At 29.6% G+C, this 23667-nt stretch overlaps 1 protein-coding gene and 2 non-coding genes across 3 annotated transcripts; 1 reads left to right on the top strand and 2 right to left on the bottom strand.

Moving 5' to 3' along the window:
* Window positions 1–870: 870 nt before the first annotated feature.
* Window positions 871–6183, bottom strand: LOC126667698 (protein CHUP1, chloroplastic). The gene is made up of 3 exons (XM_050360749.2): window positions 5097–6183; window positions 2270–2404; window positions 871–2190 (listed from the first exon to the last, which is right to left on the bottom strand). The coding sequence occupies exons 1-3, from the start codon at window positions 5985–5987 to the stop codon at window positions 2119–2121; spliced, it is 1098 nt and encodes a 365-aa protein (XP_050216706.1). The 5' UTR covers window positions 5988–6183; the 3' UTR covers window positions 871–2118.
* A 5863-nt stretch (window positions 6184–12046) lies between these two features.
* LOC126670886 (U6 spliceosomal RNA) lies at window positions 12047–12147 on the top strand. The gene has a single exon (XR_007638875.1). It is a non-coding gene; the product is annotated as a U6 spliceosomal RNA (small nuclear RNA).
* An 8332-nt stretch (window positions 12148–20479) lies between these two features.
* Window positions 20480–20553, bottom strand: TRNAI-UAU (transfer RNA isoleucine (anticodon UAU)). Its single transcript has one exon. It is a non-coding gene; the product is annotated as a tRNA-Ile (tRNA).
* Between the last annotated feature and the right edge of the window lie 3114 nt (window positions 20554–23667).

The raw sequence follows: 23667 nt of genomic DNA, 5'->3' as shown, positions 1-23667 counted from the left end.
AATACACCTAATATTAATATTATATTATAAAAAAACTAACTAAATACACTTTACAATCATTCAATTTAAAAGAAATAATTTTATATTCAATTTAAGAAATATCAATTGATATCAAATTAAAAAATAATTATTAAGAAGTTGTATTCATAAAGTAAAATAATTTTTAATATTTTTTATACTAGAGATACTTTACTTACTTTAATTTGTTTATCTAATAATTTCTTTTAAAATTTCTCAAATGAATAAAAAAATCATAATTTGATGGTATTTTAACTTCCAATTTATGAATTAAGGTTAGTATTGCCTCAAATAAATCATCAATTGTTATATATTTCTTTAAAAAATCTCTCTAATAATTAATATTCATGTAAAATATATTTTAAATTTTATTAATTATTAAATAATAGAATTATTAATTATCCTACGTGGAACGAAGTTGGTTCTCTCAATTTTTTATTAATTATTAGAATTATTAATTTATAGAATATTAACTATTAGAGGGTCGACTGTACTCATAATTATGTCAACGTATAAAAACACAAAAAAAACATATACATGGATAATAAACAATATACGGTCGGACTCGATTCTGGTCCGATAACCTCGTCTTCTCGACGACTAACGTAAGACCTATCTATATAGCTCCGAGAATAAGAAATCGGCGGGTAACCTTCAAAACATTTGAACCTCTAAAAATATTCAACTATAAATTGGCAATTACCCGACCATTTTGCATCAACATGCAACCAAAACCAATCCTAATAGCATCATAATAAACCGTAAACCCTTCGGTTCCCGATGGTAAAACCAAAATAGGAGATGTCATCAAATACTCCTTGAGCTTCTGAAAACTAGCTTCACACTTATCCGACTACTCAAACTTTATATTTTTAACAAATTCTTTCGATTAATCAGAATTCATTACAAACATATATTTTATACAACTTTATAACCTCTTTTGAATTACACTACACTCATGTCTAAAACTAATTGAGCAAAGGATCAATTCACCCTCTTAATTTTGCATATAATATCAAAAACGCCATTTTTAAAGAAAAATAACAAAACACCCACAACTTGTACATTTTAGCTCATATAAATCCCTCGATTATTATTTTCTCAAACGTGTAAAGCATGAATTATTAAACTAATATAAAATTTAAAATTATATAACTTATAATTCAAAATCAAAATTCTCAAAATTCATAATCTCTTAAAAATGTGTATTTTTAATCATTCAAGTTACTTAACATCTCTTTAACATCATCTAAAATTTTAAAAACAATTCATTAGTGTAACCCAATTAAAAAACAGGCATGATAAGTGACCCTTGTTCTCTTCTTTCCACTACCACTACTCTTAGGTGCAACCCACACAAAATGAAATAAACAAATTCAAAAAGGACAACTTCCATCAAATAGCAAATGTTAGAGAATAAGAAAGCAAACAGAAATGGCAACTGCTCAACAGCTCCCCGATCATGCCCCTCAATGAAATATGCCTATTAGTGTCAAAATGTCCAAACTTTTTGATTTTTTTATAAATTTATCTAAACATTTTAAAAATTGTAAATTTACCACAATTCGGCCAATTCGCTGAAAATCTGTCAAGTTTTTCAAAATAAATTTAATTGTGTCCACATGGCAATGCCAAATTGGTACAACAAAATGAAATTATAATTTACTTGAACCATGTGATATTCCAATCGACAATTTTTTTTTATATCCAAATTTTAAAAAATTATTAATTTAGTTGCCAAATATACACAATTAAATCAATTTTAAAAAAATTAATAAATTTCAAGTGAATTGGTTATATTGGAATATATTTATAACTTTTGAAAAGTTTGAGTAGATTTTCAAAAAGTTTAACTTTTGATACCAATGTACCATAAAAAAAATGCATCTCTACTATGTCTTCAATTTATGCATCCATTCAAATTACAGTTTAAGGATTTAAAGTTGTGGATTATTTTATATGTTTTTGCTTAAAATTGCGTTTTTAATATTTTATGCGAAATTAAGAGGGTGAATCGATCATTCTTTTGCAAAACGGTGTAAGACGTGCATTTACACTAGTAGCTCACTAGTAACTAAACCAATAATTCTTCATACCGCGCTATTCTATGTGAACAAGCTTCTTCAGTTCTTGAAATACAATTAGTGTATCAGCGTCAAAACCACCTACAAACTGAATTGATAATTAATTAGTTTAATGATATAAGAATATTATAAATTTAAAATGTGGTTTAGATGAGTTTAAATTTTACTTGGTGGACGCGATAAGCAAATTTTGCTCCTTGAAGTTGTATATTTTTACGGTCAACAGAGAATTCTTTGAGTTGGATTCCACTTATTATCCTCTTCATGTACTGCTTGGCTAGCTTCAGCGAACTTAATTTTATCTATATGCAATATAAAATTACGATTATTATTTTTGTTACACTAAAATTTAGTTAATAATTTATTTGACATAAATATGATATTGTACCTAAAATATATACAGAACTGTAGTATAAATATTTATGATAACCCTATTTGTAACTTTACTCTTGTAATAATAGAATCGCTCTAGTGGCTCGTGCATGTAGATCGCATTGATAGAAAATTATACATTCTTTTGTTATTAAATGTTTTCATCTCTTACTAAAATTTGCGTAACTTTGGCATTAACAAGTGGTATTAGAGCGAGGTTTTAAATATGAAATTCTATGCATTAATTTTATGATTGATGATATCATTTCACAAATTTGATATTGGAAAAATCAATGGTTTGAATAATTTACTTTGTACAAAGTGAAGATGAGGACTGCTATAGTTTTGCAGGAATGTGTGTTTTTCATAAGGAGTTGTGAATTGCATATGAAAATTTATGTCTGATGTTGCCAAAATTAAAAATTCATGTTAAATATGCAAAAAACGCTAAAGTTGGTGATTTTTCGTGCAATTAATTATTAGCCAAAACAGTGTGTTTATTAGGTGGCGATGACCGTTCCCACGTGACATGCTCTGGTGTCCACATAAGCAGCTTGCAGTCGGAAATTCAATAAGTCTTTTAATTGTAAAAATGTGAAAGTTCATGTCCGAAATTGCCAAAAATTAAAAATTCATATCAAATATGCAAAAAATGTTAAAGTTGGTGATTTTTCGTGCAATTAAACCTTAACACTATAGTTTTACTTTTATTTAAGTAAAGACCTAATTATAAAAAACAATTATAATATTATAAAGGCTTAACTGCTCCAAACATCACCAACTTTCACGTGTTTTTGGTATTTAACACGAACTTTAATTGTGGCATATTAACACACGAACTATCAATTTTTTGCATATATATAACACGGGCACCGTTTTTGACATAAAAAGGCACCGTTTTTGACCTAAAACGGCGACGTTTAATACCTAAAACGGCGACGTTTAATACTTAAAACGGCACCGTTTTTCACCTAAAACGGAAACTTGATCATATATGCAAAAAAAATTGATAGTTCGTGTATTTATATGTCAAAATTATAAATTCATGTTAAATACCAAAAACACGCGAAAGTTGGTGATTTTTGGAGCAATTAAACCTATTATAAAAACAAATTATAGACCTAGATGTTTATATTCAATTTCAACAATTTTTATTCGGCATTCTTCTAAAAAAACAATTTTTATTCGGCATAAACAAATCAAGAATAAAAAAACTCATACTGAATTTCGTAATGTATTAAAAAGATATCTGTGGGAGCATCATAGTAATTATGAGGAATAAATTATGCATCTGCCAATTTTAGCTTTTCGATAGTATTAGTTTGAATAAATTAATATAACATTTATTTTTAATTTTTGTAATGTAAATTCTTTTTCTCTTTTTGATAATATGTAAATTCTTTTGTAATAATATAAGTTTTTGTAATAAATATTTCATTGCATTTTCTTTTTTTAAGAATATGAAAATCAAGCAATTTATTTTAAATAATTTATTTTAATTTATTTACCAAAATATGAGTAATATTATATATATTAATTGAACAAACATAAAATAAAAATAGATTTACGATGAAATTGATAAAAAGGATATGAAATGTTATAATTAAAAAATGGATAAATTACTAAAGATAAAAAAAATCTATTTAGTGTTGAAATTGAAGAACTCTTTTAGAGTGAATGTGACGAGTGTTCACTAAATTTATGTATGTTGACACAAATTTGATGAAAATAGCCTTAGACAGTAATAATATTCATGTTTTATTTTTTAGAGAAAAGGGTTATTTATGCCCTTAAAATTTGACTTGAAAATCAAATAAAGCCTTAATGTCCGAAAAGGTTCAAATATGTCTTTAGCGTCTTTAAAATTGAACAAAACAGCCCTTTAATTGTAACAATTAGACCCCGACGTCTCATTTACGAGTCAAAATAGGAGTATGTTTGTTCATTTTTTAAGATGTGAGGGGCATATGAATTTTTCCGAACGTTAGAAGCTCATTTGATCCTATAAATAAATTTTAGAGACATAAATGATCTTTTTCCCTATTTTTAATATTATAACTTGTGAAAAACAATTGTCCAAAAAAATTGTGAAAAACAAAAGTGAGATATGCACTAAATATAGTTAGGTTGGCCGTTGGCACTTAATCCCTATTTATTAGCTGGCAAAATGACAATGATGGATGAGCAGACGAGTATGCCCATCATCGTCCCTAACTTATCAAAATAATTAAATCATTTATATTTCTTAATTCAGGAAAAGTTTATTTTTCGAATTCATATAAAAATTCAAATCAAAAGAATAAAAGTAGTACATATAAATTGAGGTTAAGGTGGTAAAATATTATTAGCCAATTAAAAACAGAAAGATAAAACAAATCAAAATTTTCAGTTTAAAATTATTCGTTTATAAATTTAATTAAATTTTTTATGTTAAATTTAGAAGGTAAAATGAACTTTTGCTGCCTCTTAATTCTGATATCTTTCTACAATGTCATTATAATTGCGAAATAATTCTTGATTCTGATATCTGTGCAGGTTTAACAGATCGGATCCTTTTTTAGTGATATTATATTCATTTTATTTTGCATGTTTAGTGTAAGGATAATTTGAAAGATGAAATACCTGAGAAATGAGGCCTGTATCGAGTAACCATTCACAAGGGATCTGAAATTGCGTATACTTTTTAATCCTACTCTCCCTTGTCCTCTGTGCATCATCAACACAAGTTTCTAACCTCTGTTGCAGTGCTTCCATCTTCCCCATAGCCTCGCTCGAAGAATGCTTCGGATTGTCTTCAAATGCCGAAACATCCGAGCTGAGGTTCGCCAGGTCCCGGTAGTTGAAAGCCGCTTCTCTTAGGGCGTCGGCTTTTCCTTCCGGCCATTCCTTAAAATGCTTCAATACCGCCCTTTCATCGACCAGACAACGTAGCTCATCGTCCACCCATTTCACAAACGTCTCCACTTGGGATATCTCGGTGAAGGCTGCGTATTTCACCTGTTTAATTATATGATCAATCAGTTCCTTTCGTTTCTCGACGTCTGATTTAACTGCTGAAACATGGGACGAACGCTTCTCCATTTCCCCGATCATATCCGATGTAAATGCACTTCCTGGAGTAGCTGAAGAATTCACTTTCTTCCCGTTTTTTCGTGTAAGCAAGCGATATAATTCGACAACTTCTGGCACGCGCCTCACTGCTTTCGGCCCCATTGGCGCCTTTGATGGAAGAGGTGGAGGCGGCGGGGCTGATTGTTTGGATGGCGGTTCTGATGCGAGTTTGGTGAAATCGGGTTGAGTTGTTGTGGTGTCATTGGAGGTGTGCAGCTTCTTCCAGAGCATGGATTTTCTCTCGGTATCATGTGCTTTCAGACAAGTTATCTGTGCCTTTAGACGGACTACTTGCTGTCTTAATTCTTCATTTTCTTTCTCCAATGAATCATTTCTCATCAAACAAGCCTCAACCTCTTTCTTTAGGTACCTCATCAACGATTCATTCTCTTCTTCTTGCATATTTTCTGCTTGTTACTACACCTTCTTCTTTGTCTTCTTTTTATTTAGGTTACATTCTCGATAACTATCGTCTGTTTTAAATATATCGCGATTTTAAAATCGTGCTAGTTTGGTTCATAACATATTTGGGACTAATATATTATATACCAATGATTTTTCTAGAGTATCAAAATATCAATATTTCAAAATGATTTATGCTATTTGAAAATTTAGATCATTTTTTAAATAAGCTGTGAATATATTTAGTACATGTCGAATTAAAATCGTGATATATTTAACAAATATATCGTAATTGTGGATATATAAAAACATTTTACCTTTTATTTATGATTTCACCTTTCAACTGAATACCCTCATAAGAATTCAACTGTGGCCATGTGTGGAGCTTTTAAGTTGAGTGAGCAGATGTTGATTATTGTTGTTTTACATGTTAAGCAATGTGAGAAAATGAAGGACGGTAAAGATGGTGACGACTATAATTACAAGAAAGGTTTAGATTATTACAGCCTACCAAAAACTCACTTTTCCATTTATTTACTTCAGATATTTCTCCAGCTTTTTCTATTTTAAGATCGCATTAGTGAACTTTACGGATATAATCAAATATGAAATGGCTTAATTACTTAAAAACCACCTACCTTAAACTTTTTTTTTTCGTTTATACCCTGATTTAGGAAAAAGTTCATTTATATCCTGACGTATGTGTTTATGTTTCACCTCTACCCGAGACACTAAATTAACCTCTTTTCATTCAAGAAAAAGTTTAAAATAGTCCTTAATTTAGAGAAAAATTCATTTCTAATTAATCTCTAATTAGTTTAGGTTAAAAATGAAAAACTATTTTAAACTTTTTTCTTAATAAAAATAGGTTAATTTAGTGTCTCGGGGTAGAGATGAAACATAAATACATACGTCGGGGTATAAATGAATTTTTTCCTAAATTAGGGTATAAACGAAAAAAAAGTTCAAGGTGGGCGGTTTTTAAGTAATTAAGCCATATGAAATTATTTGAATTTCTAACAGTTCAGATAATTATTATTACGGTGTTAAAAAACCTCAAACTATATTATTTGAAAAAAAATTATTATGTTTCAGGTGATGATAATAAAGAATAATTATAGGTACAACTTTTGCGCCATATCATTCGCGCAACAAACCAATAGTGCGCTAGCCATGTGGAATAATTAATGATAAAAAAAAATAATTAAAAAATTATCTATCGTAAACCCTCATTAACTTGTTATAAAAATAACGTGCCGCAACAATTGTATAGGATAAACACTCGATAATAAATTATGAAAAAAAGAGAATAAATACTAAAATAAGTTAATTTAAATTTTCGTAAAAAATGAGAAACCTATTGAAGAATTTTTTTAAAGAATTACAAGAAAAGCCGTCTATAATTCATTTTTAAGTAATTTGTTGATAAAAAAGAAAAGGAGAATTGCAATTAGAAAATGGAGTAAGGAAATCTGAACTAAACAAAAAAAAGAGTATTGATGAAAACATTCGGAAAAAACCGATTACAAATATAAAATTTTAAAATGAGAGTATCTTGTACGGATTATTTTTCAAATATATGTTTTTGGCAAAGTATTTACACCATTTTTTTTTTGTACAGGGTACATGAGGTGTCCTGAACGGGTCCCAACTATGAGACGGCACCTTTAAGCCTTCCACATTCAGACTAATCCCCATTCGAGCCGGGTAGGTCCCTTGCGGGAGGCAAAGCTCTGACCCCAAGTTTTAAACGGCTGCATACATGAGTACGGTTCGAACCCGCGACCTCACTTAATCTAGAAGAGTGCCTCACCCGCGACCTCACTTAAGTATTTACACCATTTTAGCTTATCTTTCTTTTATTTCTTATGTTACCTAATAACCTAATTTATTTATCAAAAATACCCACTATATAAAGAAGTCTTCTTTCATTTTAGGTTAAATTTTTAGATAACCATTTTTTTCTCTCTCTTTTCTCTCTCTAATTTCTTTTTCTTTTTTTTCTTCTTTTTCGTTTGATTTCAGTTTTTCTCCTCCGTTTACTTTTCCGTTCGTTTTTCCGTTCGCGCTTCCATTCGTCAACTTCCGATGGATTTTTCGTCGTTTCCGGTCGTTTTTTTGTTCGTCTTTTCCGTTCGCGCTATGGATTTCTCAACTCATTTTTAGATTTGTGTAATTTTTTAGATTTTTTATAATGATTTAAATATTTTATAAATAAATTATTATAAATTTATAATTTTTTGTTTATAAAATTGTTCTATTATTCATATAACTATTTATTTTGTCTTTTTCTTATTCATAGATTTGTTTATTGCTACTGATTTTGTAAAGAACAAATTGATTTATGGTGCATTTGTAGTAATTTTATAATATATTTATATTTTAGTGTATTTTTAATGTATTTATAGTGTATTCTACGGTTTTTAATATATTTATAATGCATTTGCAGTGTTTATGGTGTATTTGCAGTGTTTCGTGGTGTAAACCACAAAAAATACTACAAAATGCCATAAATAAATTAAAAATACACTATATATACACTAATCTTACACTATATAAATATCATAAAAACACTATATACACACTACTGTTACACTATAAAAAATAAAAAATAAATCCATGAAAAAAATCTATAAAAAATAAAAATTAACACTATATACACTAATCTTACACTATATAAAAAAAAACTGTCGGTCGGTTCGGTTGACCGAACCAAAAAAACCAAAATTGGAAACAAAAAAAAAATTATAAAATTAAAAAAAAAAATTATTCGTAAATAAAAAAAGATTAAAATACCGAAATATGTATTCTGGAAATCACCACTATATTTTACATATAAAGTTACAGAGATAATAAATTTTTTATTGCATTATCTTTGTTTGTTTGATATTAGGCTTGACAATATATATTTGTGGGTCGTACATAAATTTTGTCTGTCTAAATAAGAAATATAACTAAGAAAAATAAAGACATGACACAATTAATGATAATGTTTGATAGAGAAAACTCAAACATGACAAATCTATAATATGAATTGCACGATATGATATATAATAAATATATTTAATTAAATGTGTTATTGAGTCAACAATGACAAGTTAACATATATTTAATTATTTGAATAATACTTAATCAAAATATTATTTGATTAATATGTATTAATTTATTTAATATAATAAAAGTAGAATTATTAATATCTATTAAAATAAAAAATATTACAATTATATTATAGAAAAAATATAAATATAATTAATATTTTAATTAAATTTAAAATCAAATAATATTCAATTGTTAGTAATCATATTTAAACGGATTATGCGTACATATAATCCATTTGGATATAAAAATAATCGTATTGAAAACGAGTTGATCTGCTCATGATCTAAATCTATTTATAAAATTCAAATCCATTTAATTTTGTATCATACTATTTAATCGTATTTCAATCCATATGATATACTTTTATTTATTATCATTATGATACATTTAAAATGCATTTTCAAAGTAGCCTTTTAAAAAAATAGCGGGTCATGTAAAATTTATAATATTTTCTAAATATGCCACCATATTTTTATATAATTAATAATCAGTGAATAAAGTGTGTTACTTGTTTAAAACAAACTAACTATAGCAAATGCCATATATGTGTGTGTGGTGTCTTTTTTGTGGTTTCTAATTAATAATGGCTTAATATATTATTTAATCCCTAAAATTTATCACTTTATTCCATACGAGCTCTAAACAATTTTTTTATTCTATTAGACCTCTTAACTATTTATTTTGTTCTATTTAACCCCTAAACATTACCATTTTATTCCTCGTGACCTTTAAACTAATTTCGTGTTCCATTGGACCTTTTAATTATATTTGTTGGTTTTATTTAACCCTTCAAACTATTCTATGTGTTCTATTTAACCTCTCTACTATTTTTTTGTCTATTGCACATTTAAACCTTTAATTTTTACCCATTTAACCTCCTCAAAAATACAATTATGTAATTATCAAACATATCATATCTAGAATAAATGCTTAAAAACATATGAATTAATTTATATACAATAACATATGATTTTTTTTAAAAATATATTATTTTAATAATATTTTTGTAAATTTTTTGCGACAATATAAATTAAAAAAAATGGTAGAAATAAATAAAAAATATTTAAAGTTGATCAAATAATTAAATCATATTAATTCTTGAACATGTAAATGTTTTTTTACATTTTAACAATGATAAAAGGAGTTTGTCTCTTTTGGTTAACGATATTTATAAAATACATAAATTTATTATACTTTGATAATATTAAATGAATGTTTAATTGTTTAAAAAATTATAAATTTTAGTGTGTTCCATAAATTTAACTCAAATTTCTAATTTTAGAAATTTTAAGATACCAACTTTTAATTTTTTACAATTTCAAATTTTTTAAATCAATTACGAATCTTTTAAGCTTGTGTTTAAATTGTAGAACACGCTAAAATTCATGATTTTTAAAGCAATTAATATTTAAATAAATTTTTAAATAATATATAAAATACATCGCTTTTTATTTTAAATGTAAGAAACATATTTATATCTTTTTTAAAATAATACATTGTGTGAGGGGTTAAATGGGTAAAAAAGTAGTTTAAATGTTCACTGGGAAAAACATTTAGTTAACGGAATAGAACAAATAGTATAGTTTGAGGGGTTAAATAGAACAAAAAAAAAGTTAAGAGGTCCAATGGAACAAAAAATAAGTTTAGTGGTTACATGGAATAAAGTGTTAAGATTTAAGGGTTAAATAAGACAAAAAAATAGTTAAGAGGTTCAATAGAATAAAAAATTAGTTTGGAGGTCACATAGAATAAACTGTTAAAGTTTGGGGGTTAAATAATATATTAAACCAATTAATAATATAGCAAAAGTTCTCTCCTCTGAAGTGTGCAAAGAGAAAATTTAGTTCTTATCTTATATTAACCACAAATATAGCAAATAATTAATTTGAAATTGTGAAATTTTACCTTTTCTGGTAGTGTATTAAGAGAAAAAAAATGTTGCTGTATGGGAATAAAACAAACATTCATTTGAAATGCTCCACCTAAACTGGATTCAGGTAAATTTAGATACCTTAAATATTAGTTTTCAACCTTAATTCTTAATTTGATCAAATTGTTATCAATTAACACAAATTCTTCTTAAATAAAAAATTTCATACATATATAGTATAAGCAAAATAAAAAGATAAAACAAAACAAAGCCCTAATTAACACCAAGTTGCAGCATTAAAGGCCTGTTTGGTTCAGCTGTTTCTTATAGCTGGTGGCTGTTAGCTGTTGCTGATAGCTGTTAGCTGGTAGCTGATAGCTGATAGCTGATAGACCATAAGTGTTTGGTGAAATTTAATTAGCTGTAGCTGTTTATATATAAAATGACCGTAAAGGACATAATTTTTGTTTTTATTTATTAAACTATGAATATATTATATCATATATTATTTAATTAAAAAATTAATAATTATTTTTTATAAAAAGCAATATTTTGTTTAAATTTATTTAGATATTTTTTTTGATAAATTTATAATAATTTTTTTAAAAAATTATTAAATTATAGTTGTTTTAATATAAATAAATAATTTTATATAATTTATAAATGATTAGAGTATATAAAAATAATTTAAATAATTTTATATATTAAAAAAATGATATATTCTAATAAGGGTAATTTTGTCTAAATAATGAAACAGCTATTAGCTGTTGGTAAAAAGCTCTCAAATGGAGCTTTTCAAACAGCAGCTGTTGGAGGATCAAAAAACTCCAAAAAGTTTTGAAAAAATTCTCACCAAACACTTTGGTGGAACTTTTTGAAAAGTAAAAGCCAAAAGCTCCATCAAAAAGCTGAACCAAAAGTGTTACTCCCTCCGTCCCAATAGAGTTGTTCATTTTGAGAAATTTTTTTGTCCCATAACTCTTATCCACTTTTAAAAAGTAATTTGAACCGGCCGGTTAGATTGTATTAACCAGGATTAATTAGCAGTCTGGTCAACAGTTAGATGTCAAAAATAAAAAAAATGACTATTGTCCCTTTAGGACATCCGATAAAATTGGAACGATACAGAGAAGATTAACATAGTCCCTGCGTAAGGATGACACACTAAAACAATAAATGGTCCAATTTTTTTTTTTTAACCAAAAAAAATGAGTACTATCCAAATTAATAAAGAGTTATAATAATTAATATTAATAAATTTTAATAAGAATCAATTTAAAAAAATATACTTCTTGTTTAATTGTATAAATATAAGTAATTAATCTATCTATCTATCTATAACAACTCTATATGTGGGAAGGGGGGGGGGGGGGACAGGCAAAATTACGGTATTAGATTTCATTAAGGGTATAAATTTATATTTGAAAAATAAAATTAATAAGAGTTTAATCTAAATAAAACAATATAAAGTTAAATAGTAATATAGTAGCAATTAATTTTCTCACCGTTGTAACTATTAGAAGTATCAGAGTTCAATTCAAATAGAACAATATAAAGTTGAGTGGTACTATATATCGATATATCTAAATTTAGGAATACTTCAATTATATTCCTCCATATTTTCAATCAGTTTTTGTGACCTTATTTAACTAAAAGAGCTACATGTGATTGATTCTCACTATGGTGGTACTACCAATTTCGTGGATCTACAATTTGTATTTGGAATTTATGATTTCATGCAAGCAGTGAGTATATTTGATGTCTGAATTTCATATCTTGATTTTTTTTCCCAAATATTAGTAAGTAAAGAAGAGAAATAATGATTATGAACTATGTAGAATACGTTATTGTGTGCTAATGTTGTGTTTTTTCTGTTACGAATAATTATAATTTTATTTTAAACCTAAGCTAAAGATGTTATCCTAATTATTATAATTTTATTTATTTAATTCACACCAAAAAGTATTGAATTAAAATCAATAATACAATAAATCACAATAATAAATAAATAACACTTATACAGTGAATTTTTAAAAACTCAACTAATAAAATAATTTATAACAACTTATTAAAAGTTAATATTACATCTATAGTTTAATTGATATATTATATATAACAAATTATATAAATATCGTTCACGTTCATAGTACATAACTAAAAATTAAAATATATCATATTTAATATATTAACGGGACACCAATGAGCTATAACTCAAATGGTATAAGCGCTAACCAACAAACTGCTAGGTCGTGGGTTCGATTCCTCCCACAAGCGCTCCCCCCTCCCCAAATTATCAAAAAAAATATATTAACGGGTCATAAAACTATAACTCATTCGCTACCATTTTTAATTAAATAAAAAATAATTTATAATAATTTATTAAACACTAAATTATAATATATACTAATTTTATTAACATTCAATATATACAACGGGTCATATAAATGTCGCTCACGTGCGTAGCACGTGGCGAAACGCTAGTACTATATATAAAAGCACGGATGGGGAGGGGGGACAGGCACTTTTACCTAATAGCCCTTCCTAATTTATAACTAATTCATTACTTAATTAGAGGTTTTATAGTAATTACTTAATTAGTTATATCTATCTATATAATAGCTAAATATGGGAAGGAATGGATAAGTAAAATTAAGTAAATAATAGTCGGTAGAAGTCTAATTTTAATAATAATCTTCACAATCCTAATGTAATAATGAGTCTGAGAAACTAAACGAATTATCATGTTTGCATTAGTATTATACATTATTAAAACTATATACTATATTTTAATGTAGTTACGTTAATATTTTCATTTTATGATGAAAACCCTTGGACCAAAAGAAACCTTCCTAGCCACCCATTTCTTAATTTATCTTTATGTTGCAAGTTTGATTTGTGGGGTTAATGACGTTTTTACATAAAAAATTAAGAAAATTTCTTAAATTACCCCATAATTAGATTTATTTCTGTATTTAGGCCATACAGACCGCGGAACACTTCAGCGGTTTGTTGTAAACCGCGGAAGTGTTCCGCGGTCTGCGCACGTGGCTCCACCTGGACGCAGGTGGAACCACGTGGATGTAAACCGCGGAAAGCTTCCGCGGTTTACAGTGACAGGTCACTGTAAACCGCGGAAGCTTTCCGCGGTTTACAGAGGGAATTTATTCCCCCTGTCAGGGAATAAATTCCCTTTGACTGGGTTAGTTGCAGACCGCGGAAGATTTCCGACATCGACGGCGACAGCGGCGTCACCCCCCTGCACCACCTCAGCGTCCGACTGATCCTATGCCTCCCCCAGTGGTTTTTCATCCTTTCAGAGGGCATTACTATTACGCGGGGTCCAGCTCTGCACCGCCGCCCTTTTCATCGGGTCCTCCTTCTTCTTCTGGCCAGTTTTACGGGGATTCGGCACATCACTATTTTCAGGGGTCGTGTTCATATCCAGTGCCACCAGGACCTTCTTCGCCTTTTGTTCCACCGCCGCCTGCTTATGTACCACCTACGGTGCCTCCTTTTCAGGTGCAGTGGGATCAGCCTACACAGGGTACACAGGACTTTCCAGCTTCACAGGGACTTCCACAGACACCTGGGACTACAGACTTTCTGGCATATGGTAGCAGTTGGTTAGGTCTAGACAGCATGGAGGCGATGATGTTCCGCCAACAAGGAGAATTTGTTACCCCGCCACCAGCTACAACGAGTACGGCCATTCCACAGGACCAGCAGGGTGACGACGGAGCCGACGACGAGGAGGGCGATGCAGGAGAGGGAGATGGTGATGGCCGCCCAGGTCGACGTTACCTCACCATCAGTACAGGCCGTCGGGCGAACCGTAACAGAAACAACTTGCGCTCGAACCTCCCGGTCACTAGCAGATATGACGATAGGACTCCTAGGTGATTTCTTTTTTGTACTTTGTACATTATTATCTGATGTAGTATTCTTTTTTAATTTGAAATTTTTAGTTTATTAAATATGTTATTGTTATGAAGTATAAATTATATTTGAATATTTGTTAATATAATTATTTTGTAGTATTTTATAAATTTATTTTTGTAGAATGTTAAAAAAAATTAACTAATTCAAATGTTTTAAATTTAAAAAATTCAACAATTCAAACGTAAATTTTTTTTAATAAAAAGTTTTCTCATTTTTAAATTTTTATTTAATTTTTTTTTAAATGATTGGGAGAAAACCTCCCAATCATTTAAAATAAAATCAAAATGATTGGGAGAATTTTCTCCCAATCAGTGCAGCCAGGGAATTAATTCCCTGGCTGCACAAAAGCAAACCGCGTAACACTTACGCGGTTTGCCACGTTGGCAGTGCAAACCGCGTAAGTGTTACGCGGTCTGCTTTTGCCTATGTGGCTCCTCCAGCGAGGAGCCACGTAGGACAGACCGCGGAACTGTTCCGCGGTTTACATAAACCGCGGAACAGTTCCGCGGTCTGGTAGCCATAAAATGGGAATTTTATCATTTTGGTTCATAAAATTGGAAATAATTAACAAAAGTCCAATTTAATGGTCATTAACCCTGATTTGTGAGGGAATAGTTGAGTTTCAGTAACAAATAACAATAACGTGAGTGCATGATTTTACTAGGCCATTAAATAAAAAAAATAAAACAATAACTTTAGACATATTATTTTTAAATTGATGCGAGATTATTATAAGTATAGGTGCTATATATAATAAAAAATTCAATGAAAATTAATAAAAAATTATTTTTAATTTCAAATTGCATATATAAAATAAAATTTAAAAATAATTTCAATTAAAATAAAATCCAATTTATTGTTATTTACAATAGTTTATTTTAAACTAAGCTTTATATTTGATAGTTTAACTAATATTTAATATAAATATAACATATCATATAACTCAAGTGCTATAATTTCAATTTAAATGAATTTTTTTTAATTTTTATAATATATAATAACGAATAATAAAATATATTTGACGAGTTACATTACGAGCCACATGTGAAACACGTAAAACGACACTAGTATTTTAAAAGTTAACATTATTTTTCTCTTTCATAGAATACTCTTTTTCCTTTCCAGTTAAAAAGAGTTATTCTACATAACTTTTATATATTAATTACTAATAATTATATATTAAACAACAAAGTTTGACATATATCCACTATAGTTTACATGTGCAAAAATTGTATACTCCCTCTATTTATAAATAGTTGTCGCTTTAATTTTTTTTTATAATACTTATCACCTATGAAGCACGGAAACTTCAACAAAGTTGCGTGTCCCGTTTCAGAAACGTTTCAGAAACGTTTCAGAAACCGGAAACTCTCAGAAACTCTCGTAAACTCATAAGGAAACGTTTCGGGCCGTTTCCATAAATAAAAAAAATTATATAATTATAAAAAAACCTAAAAAATCCTCAAAAAATAATTTTATGAATCAATTACCCACAATTTTTATTATTACTTTATCTAAAACATAGCTTATTTTCTTATTTTTGTTGGATTTAATTATATTTGATTTATTTTATTAATTGGCAAAAATATATAAATAAAATTTAATATATATATATATATATATATATATATATATATATATATATATATATATATATATATCATTTTATAATTCTAATATCATAAATATATCCTTATGTTTTTATTATTTACACGTTTCCCCCACGTTTCGTGTCCTTCATTTTAAAAATTCGCCGTTTCCTCGTGTCTGTTTCGTGTCGTTTCCGTTTCCGTGCTACATAGCTTATCACTTTAGAATATCAAGAAAATATTGCATGTTATTTTTTCATATATATCCCTCACTCATTCATCGAAAGAATGCATATATATAAATAAAGAATCATAATAATTAATGTTAACAAGTTTCAAGAAGGGTTAATTTAGAAAAAATTACTTATAAAGTTAGACATATTGATTGCTTTCTTAATTTGTGTGAAAATGGCTAAAGCGGCAATTATTTCAAAACGGAAGGAGTATTATATTTCTCTCTCTTATAAAGTAAATATTTACATACTTTTATAAATTAATCACTTATAATTATATTTCATAAAAAAATTGATAATTATTTTTTATTATAGGGTTAATGTCATAAAATTTCACCAACTTTACACGTTTTCTCATTTTAATCACGGAGTTTAAATTTTCTCATTTTCATGCACGAACTACCATTTTTTTCTCAAATTCATGCACGGTGCTGAGATGTCATGGCTCCATTGGTGTAATTTTCTGAGGTGGATGTCACTTTACACCATTAAATGAGTACCACCTCAGCACCGTGCATGAATTTGAGAAAAAAATGGTAGTTCGTGTATGAAAATGAGAAAATTTAAACTGTGTGATTAAAATGAGAAAACGTGTAAAGTTCGTGATTTATTTTGACATTAACCCTTTATTTTAATATGCCATTATATCTTTTATATATAAAATTTGAGATTTTATAATTTTTAAATCAATTAATTAAATTATTAACGTTAAAAAAGTATAAGAATTAAATCAATTGAACCGATAGAATCATAAGCCATTTGGGACAATAGGTGTGATAGTTTCAGATTATTTTGGAATGACTACAGCTAGATTTACGGCTTTTGTGAGACGTATCCAAGTTGCCTTAAAATGGATAGCTCTTCGATCTGCAATGAATTTTTACTTCAACAAAAGAATGGCCAAAAATTATTTTTGAAGGAGATGTCATTCAAATTCTAAATTAAACACAAGTCTGTCTTGAATCTATTTTAGGTGTGATAGTATCAAATTAGTTGTAGGGGGGCCATTGTCCAATTCCCTGGTGGAACAAGTATAGTTCGTGAGAATAATGAGGAGTGTCATTGAATTGATGATTTATGTGGCCAAAACTTATGGGTAAATGTCGTTTTAAGCCATCCACTTTTAATGCCGTGAATCTAATGAAACTCCACTTCCCTAACTTTGAAGTAATAACCATAGGTCAAACGTTTACTCATGCGTCATTTTCTAACGATTACCAGTTTATCACACCCTTATCTAAAGAGTAATGTTATATAACCCAACTCTTTTGACCCATCTTCTTGTACCGTCTGACGTGTCAGTTAAAGAGTGGATGTATTAAATTTTGTTTTTTAAGATATACACTTTTGGGTGGGTATTGGACGAATAAAATCCTGCCATATAAGGTGGGTTATTGAAGGTGGGTTAAATAGGTGGGTTATAAAGCATTTTCCTTATCTAAAAATGTAGAATAATATGTCTAATTAATAGAGTAGAAAGCAAGATAATTAGAAATTACTGAGTTATTATAGTTATTTTTCGGATACAGAAAACTTAATACAAAAATTGAGATTAAAATATGAAGCTTTTAGCGATGATTTTTAGAAAAATACAGCCACGTAACGAGTTATTAATCTGCTTTGATAATTTAGGGTAACTGATTTTGGAGGTCACTGTACTTTTCAAAAATTGTAAAATGATGACCGAACTTCAAAACGTAACATTTTAGTTGCTATACTATTTGGTTATGTTAAGATAGAAAAAAATTTGGTCACTGAAGAAAAATATTTTGAGTCGATTTTTTGTTGATTGTGTGTATATATGAAATATAAGGTATTATTTGTTATAAATAATAAAAATTTGATTACTACATATGTATAATTTGACAGTAAAATACTTAAAAGCCTCACAAAATCGCATATTTAAAAGTTTAGTAATTATTTTGTTATGTTTTGAAGTTCGGTCACTATTTTGAAATTCTTGAAAAGTATAGTGATCCCTAGAATAAATTACCCGATAATTTAAGGTAAAAGATACAAAAAAAACTCTCGTAATTTTTATAAAAATAATCGGAAAGATTCTTTTGGAAATTATCATTGAACGCTTCGGTCCCTTATTACTTTTTACCTGTCCGGAAAATAGGTGTCAACAAGTACATTGCGTTGATCAATATTATGCAACCGAGCTTGGCGGGATGTATAACATTAGCAATCATCGAATATGATGAGCTCGTCGCTTGTCCACTAACTTCGACAAGTTCACTTTTGAAAATCTGTGAAGGTACTGGCAATCCCTTCTTAATTCATTCTGGAATGCATTACTTGACTGATGCATGCTGATCTTGACTGTAGATGATATCTCTTTGGTCGATTTTGACATACTAGCTGAACTGCAGTTAGCATTTCTCGAGTAAATTCAAACATTCTAACTAAATTGCGATTGGCACATCCCAGGTTGATTTTGACATTCTAGCCGAGTTGAATGATGTGAAGTTTCTAGTGGATAAAGATCTCCACGAAGGAAAGTTGTTCACTGATCTTTTTTACTATTTATATTGCAGACTTCGGAATTGTAGAAGACTTTGTTAACTGTTTGCTGATTTGTCAAACTGTCTAGATCGCCAATGCTAGAGTCGTAGAAGATTTGGTAGAAATGTTTTTTGATTCATCAGGCTGGTTGCTTGACATTCTGTATGTTGACTGGGTACCCAATAGAACAGTCAATCTACTGACTACAAGGCACCTGATAAGTGCATGGTGCATGTATGTTGCTGCATTCGCAAAAGGTTAGTATATGATGCATGACATTCTAGATGCATAAATGAATTGTATGCATGCTTATGATATGAAAGGTTAGTTAACACGTAGCACGTAGCACATAAAACAATTAATATCACAAAAACACGTTGTTTTTTCCAACCTTATTACTTCCACACACGGTTCCAAGCGAGGTTTATTTTTAGGATTTTTGGTCTAGATTTTCGCATCCGAAATGTTATGGTCGACGTGCACCTGCAAGCTCTCTTCCAGCAATATTAAAATAGACAAGTGGCATAGTCAATGTAAGATATATAAAGGTGAAAAATTAGGGACTGTTATAAGTATTTAACATAAAATTTTATATTACCGGTGTTCACAAAGCTTCATTTACATAACCTCTAAACTAAACTACGAGGACTAATCTGCAAATTAAGAAATTCAAACGACATTAACATAAAAATTATTTCTAAATTATGATTCAATCCGAAGATGAAGATTTAAAAAGTTAGAGCTTTGTTTTTTTTTTATTAATTGATGTGTAAATGGAAATGTATATAATGAAATCCTCAGCTATTTATACTAAAACCTAAAATAGAATCTTTATTCTAATAAGAATTAATCTCTTATTGAGATAAATACTGAAAAAATACAAAATTGTAACTGAATGGTTTTTCTGGGCTTGAGTTCCCTTGCTTGGCCTGTTTCAGCTTAAAAGTCAGTTCTAAGAAAATCGAGTGTTAAACAGAAGCTCAAAAGCTTATTTTAAAGGCTTGGAAATGATGAAAAATTTGTTTGGGATAGTCTTTTGACAATTAGGAGTATATTAATGGAAGAATAGGAAAAGATGAAAAACTAAAAAATGTAAAAGGACTTGAATACTACAATTTTTAGCTCGACTGTAACGACAAAAAGTCTAAGAAGTCTAAATATGAAAAAACTTTAAAAATAGATTGCACCGTTATTTATTAGGCTTGAAGTACAAATTAATAAGAAACTAATGTCTTAAATATTAACAAAAAGAAATAGTTCCGGCGGGGCTCGAACCCGCGACCTTCGGCTCATAAGACCAACGCTCTAACCAACTGAGCTACGGGACTTCACAAACCATATTGTGACCAAGGATACAAACAATTATTTTTATATAGATGGGGTAGACTTGTATTTTTGAACCATTTAAACTTGAATTTCATAAATATTTTTTTAAAAGATGGTATCTAATACTAATAAAAATAATACACGTGTTATTTTATTTTATCTACAATTTATTTTTGAGATAAATTTCAAATAACCATACTTTAAAAAAAAAAATTACAACCATACTCATTTTTCTTATAAATAATTACATCTTATATCTTTTTATTTTCTAAATTGCTCTTTTAATTTCAAAAAATATCAATTATGATATTTTTTTAATTTTTTGTTAGTGTTTTTATGGTGTATTTATAATGTATTTATGGTGAATAAACGCTGGTTAAAAAAGATATTTTTATAAATATTTTATCAAATAAGGGTACCGAATGTAAATAGCAATTTATGACCCAAAGTTTTACAATTATTTTCAAAAAATAGGAAGTTTAAGAATAATCTCGTTATTTTTATATAAGATTAAACGTTATATATAAAAAAACAGATTATATGTTAATGTCACGTGAACTCAACATGAATAACATAAATAAAAAGCGTAATGAAAAAAAAATCACTCATCATTTAGCCCATTTTTAAATTCACTCTAACGTTACAATTTCGTCAATTGCACCCAAATCCACACCTTTGGGCTTCAATTCCACATTCAAGTACTAAATTGATCTTTTTTTTTATTTGCAAAAAGTTTAAATAGGTCATTTATTTTTAATATGAGTGAAAAGAATTCAAATAAGTATTTTATAAGGGATTTTATGATTTTTTTCCGAGTGGAAACGAGTCCAATTTGATTTCGAAGGTGGGATTGAAGTTCAAAAGTGTGAATTTGAGTGCAATTGACAAAATTATAACGTCATGATGCAAGTAAGAAGGGGCTAAAAGATGGGTGGTCTTTTTGGTCATTATGTATAAATTTTTTTTGATAAAGATACTCTTTAAAAATAGAACAAACTTAATTTTTGGTAAATTTGATAAAAATTTGAACGGTGCGCATACAAATAAAATTTTCACTCTTTTTTTGTCTAAAGATACTCTTTAAAAATAGGCCGAACTTAATTTTTGATACTGATGAGAGAAGTTGGTGTTATACACGAGTATCGCGAGAGCACGCCCCCCCGTATATTAGGAAATCTTCCATAGTCCTTATGCTAACGTACGTATTAACTTATCCTACAAGTAATATGTAATTTACGGGTTCTTTTGGTAATAAAGGGTGTGATCGTCGTAGGACTTCTTTTTCTATTGGACTTAAGATCCGATATAGTATAATTTAACCTCTATCTTGGTATCCCGTAATGATTGCCTTTATGATTTTCAGGGTTTATTAGTATGAGGCTGGCATTTTGTATTTTGAAAGTCAGATCGCCCTATTACAGATGTATGGATTTTTATCTCCAATCGAGCTTTTGGGCCAGACTTATCATTTTGTTGGATTTAGTTATATTTATGATTTTGAGATTGTTTCGCCTCTAGTACGTTATCACGATTCAACACACTGATTTTCCATCTCTACTATTTACCATATATGTTTCTGTTCGCAGGAAAAACTTCCAAACTCAAATCTTTGAATTTGATAATGGGAACTGTTTCGGTTTGATGCTTTAATCGGAAACTCGAATTTCAATCAAGTCACACAAAAGAACAATAGTAACCAATTAAACTAAAATTACTAGTATCGCTCCGGAGGTTTAGAAACCTAAGCGGGATTGATTTCCAACTACTCCTAAGTTAAGGGTTTAATCCGGAGATTAAGATAGAAAAGCCTGAGTTTTGATTTGTGTTTTTTGATGAAATTGTGTAGACTTTATTAATTTGATAAAATCACTATTTATAGGGACAAATCCCCTAATAATAGGAAAAAGAAGCGAATTAAAACTAAAACACTTAATTAAACCCTAACCTGATAAGACTAAAAGTCTAACTCAGCTGAAAATAAAAAGGCAATAAAAAATAGCTAATATGGGCCCAATCCCATTACAGCCCATTATGCTCTCTTTCTTGGCAGCCCATCACTTTGATAGCCATGTTTTTGGGCCGATGTCAACAATGCCCCCAACAAGCTTATATTGTTTAAATCATAGGCTTGTTCTTTAAAAAGAGGCCCATCTCCAAGCATCTATTTCCTCTTATGATCCTTCAACATCCTCATTTTGGACTCTATAAGAGGAAACTCTCAATTTCTTTTTACTAAACCCTAAAGCAAATCTCCGCCGATCATCACAGGGTTAGCAGCTTTGCCGATCTTCGCATCCTGCCGAACAAAACCCATCGCCGATCATCACGTACCCGACCTGTCATCAACCCGTTATCCAAGCTTTCGCCGATCATCACGCCGCGATCCCTGTCCAGCCGCAATCTCTGCCATCATTCTTGTCGATCAGTCTTCGCTGCTTGTCCCCACCGAGCCAACGCGTAACGATATCCATCATCAAGCCGTTGAACACCTTCTGCCGATCATCCGAGTACTTCACCGAGCCAGCCTCATCGCCGATCATCACGTCCGCCAAGCCAAAGCTTCGCCGTTTGTCTCCACCGAGCCAACCCGTAGCGACCTCTATCATCAAACCGAAGATCATTTGCCGATCATTCCCTTCAACCGCGTCGATCAACTTGTCGCTTCCAGTCATTGCCGATCTAATTGTTGCTCACATCTGCCGACCATCACGTCGATCATTGATTTTTGGACGCCACTTGCCGATCGCATCCCTTTCTCCGTATCAAACCGTCGCCGAGCCTCCATCCGTCTTGTAAGTAACGCCGATCTTCTCATTTGTTTTGTAGACTAGCACTTACATCATATGCCAATCATCATGCCTGCCGATCCTCTTATCTTTTTTGCAGATTCTCGCCGAAACAAGTTTTCAAACCTTGCAAGCCATCGCCGGCGCCGATCTTCAAGTGCTGGCTTTCTTATTTCCTAGGATGGCTCGTGTCGATCCGGACATCACCGCAAAGGTTCATGACAAGATCTCTCGCCATCGTGAAGAAGCATCAACCGCAATTGCAAAGGTATTAATCCTATCCGAAAACCATAAAACTTATGTCGGCCCTTTACTTAAACAACCATCTCC

This window comes from Mercurialis annua, linkage group LG2 (assembly GCF_937616625.2).
Source record: "Mercurialis annua linkage group LG2, ddMerAnnu1.2, whole genome shotgun sequence".
In the NCBI taxonomy this organism is placed as follows: domain Eukaryota; kingdom Viridiplantae; phylum Streptophyta; class Magnoliopsida; order Malpighiales; family Euphorbiaceae; genus Mercurialis; species Mercurialis annua.
This window is presented reverse-complemented; position numbering and strand designations above follow the sequence as displayed.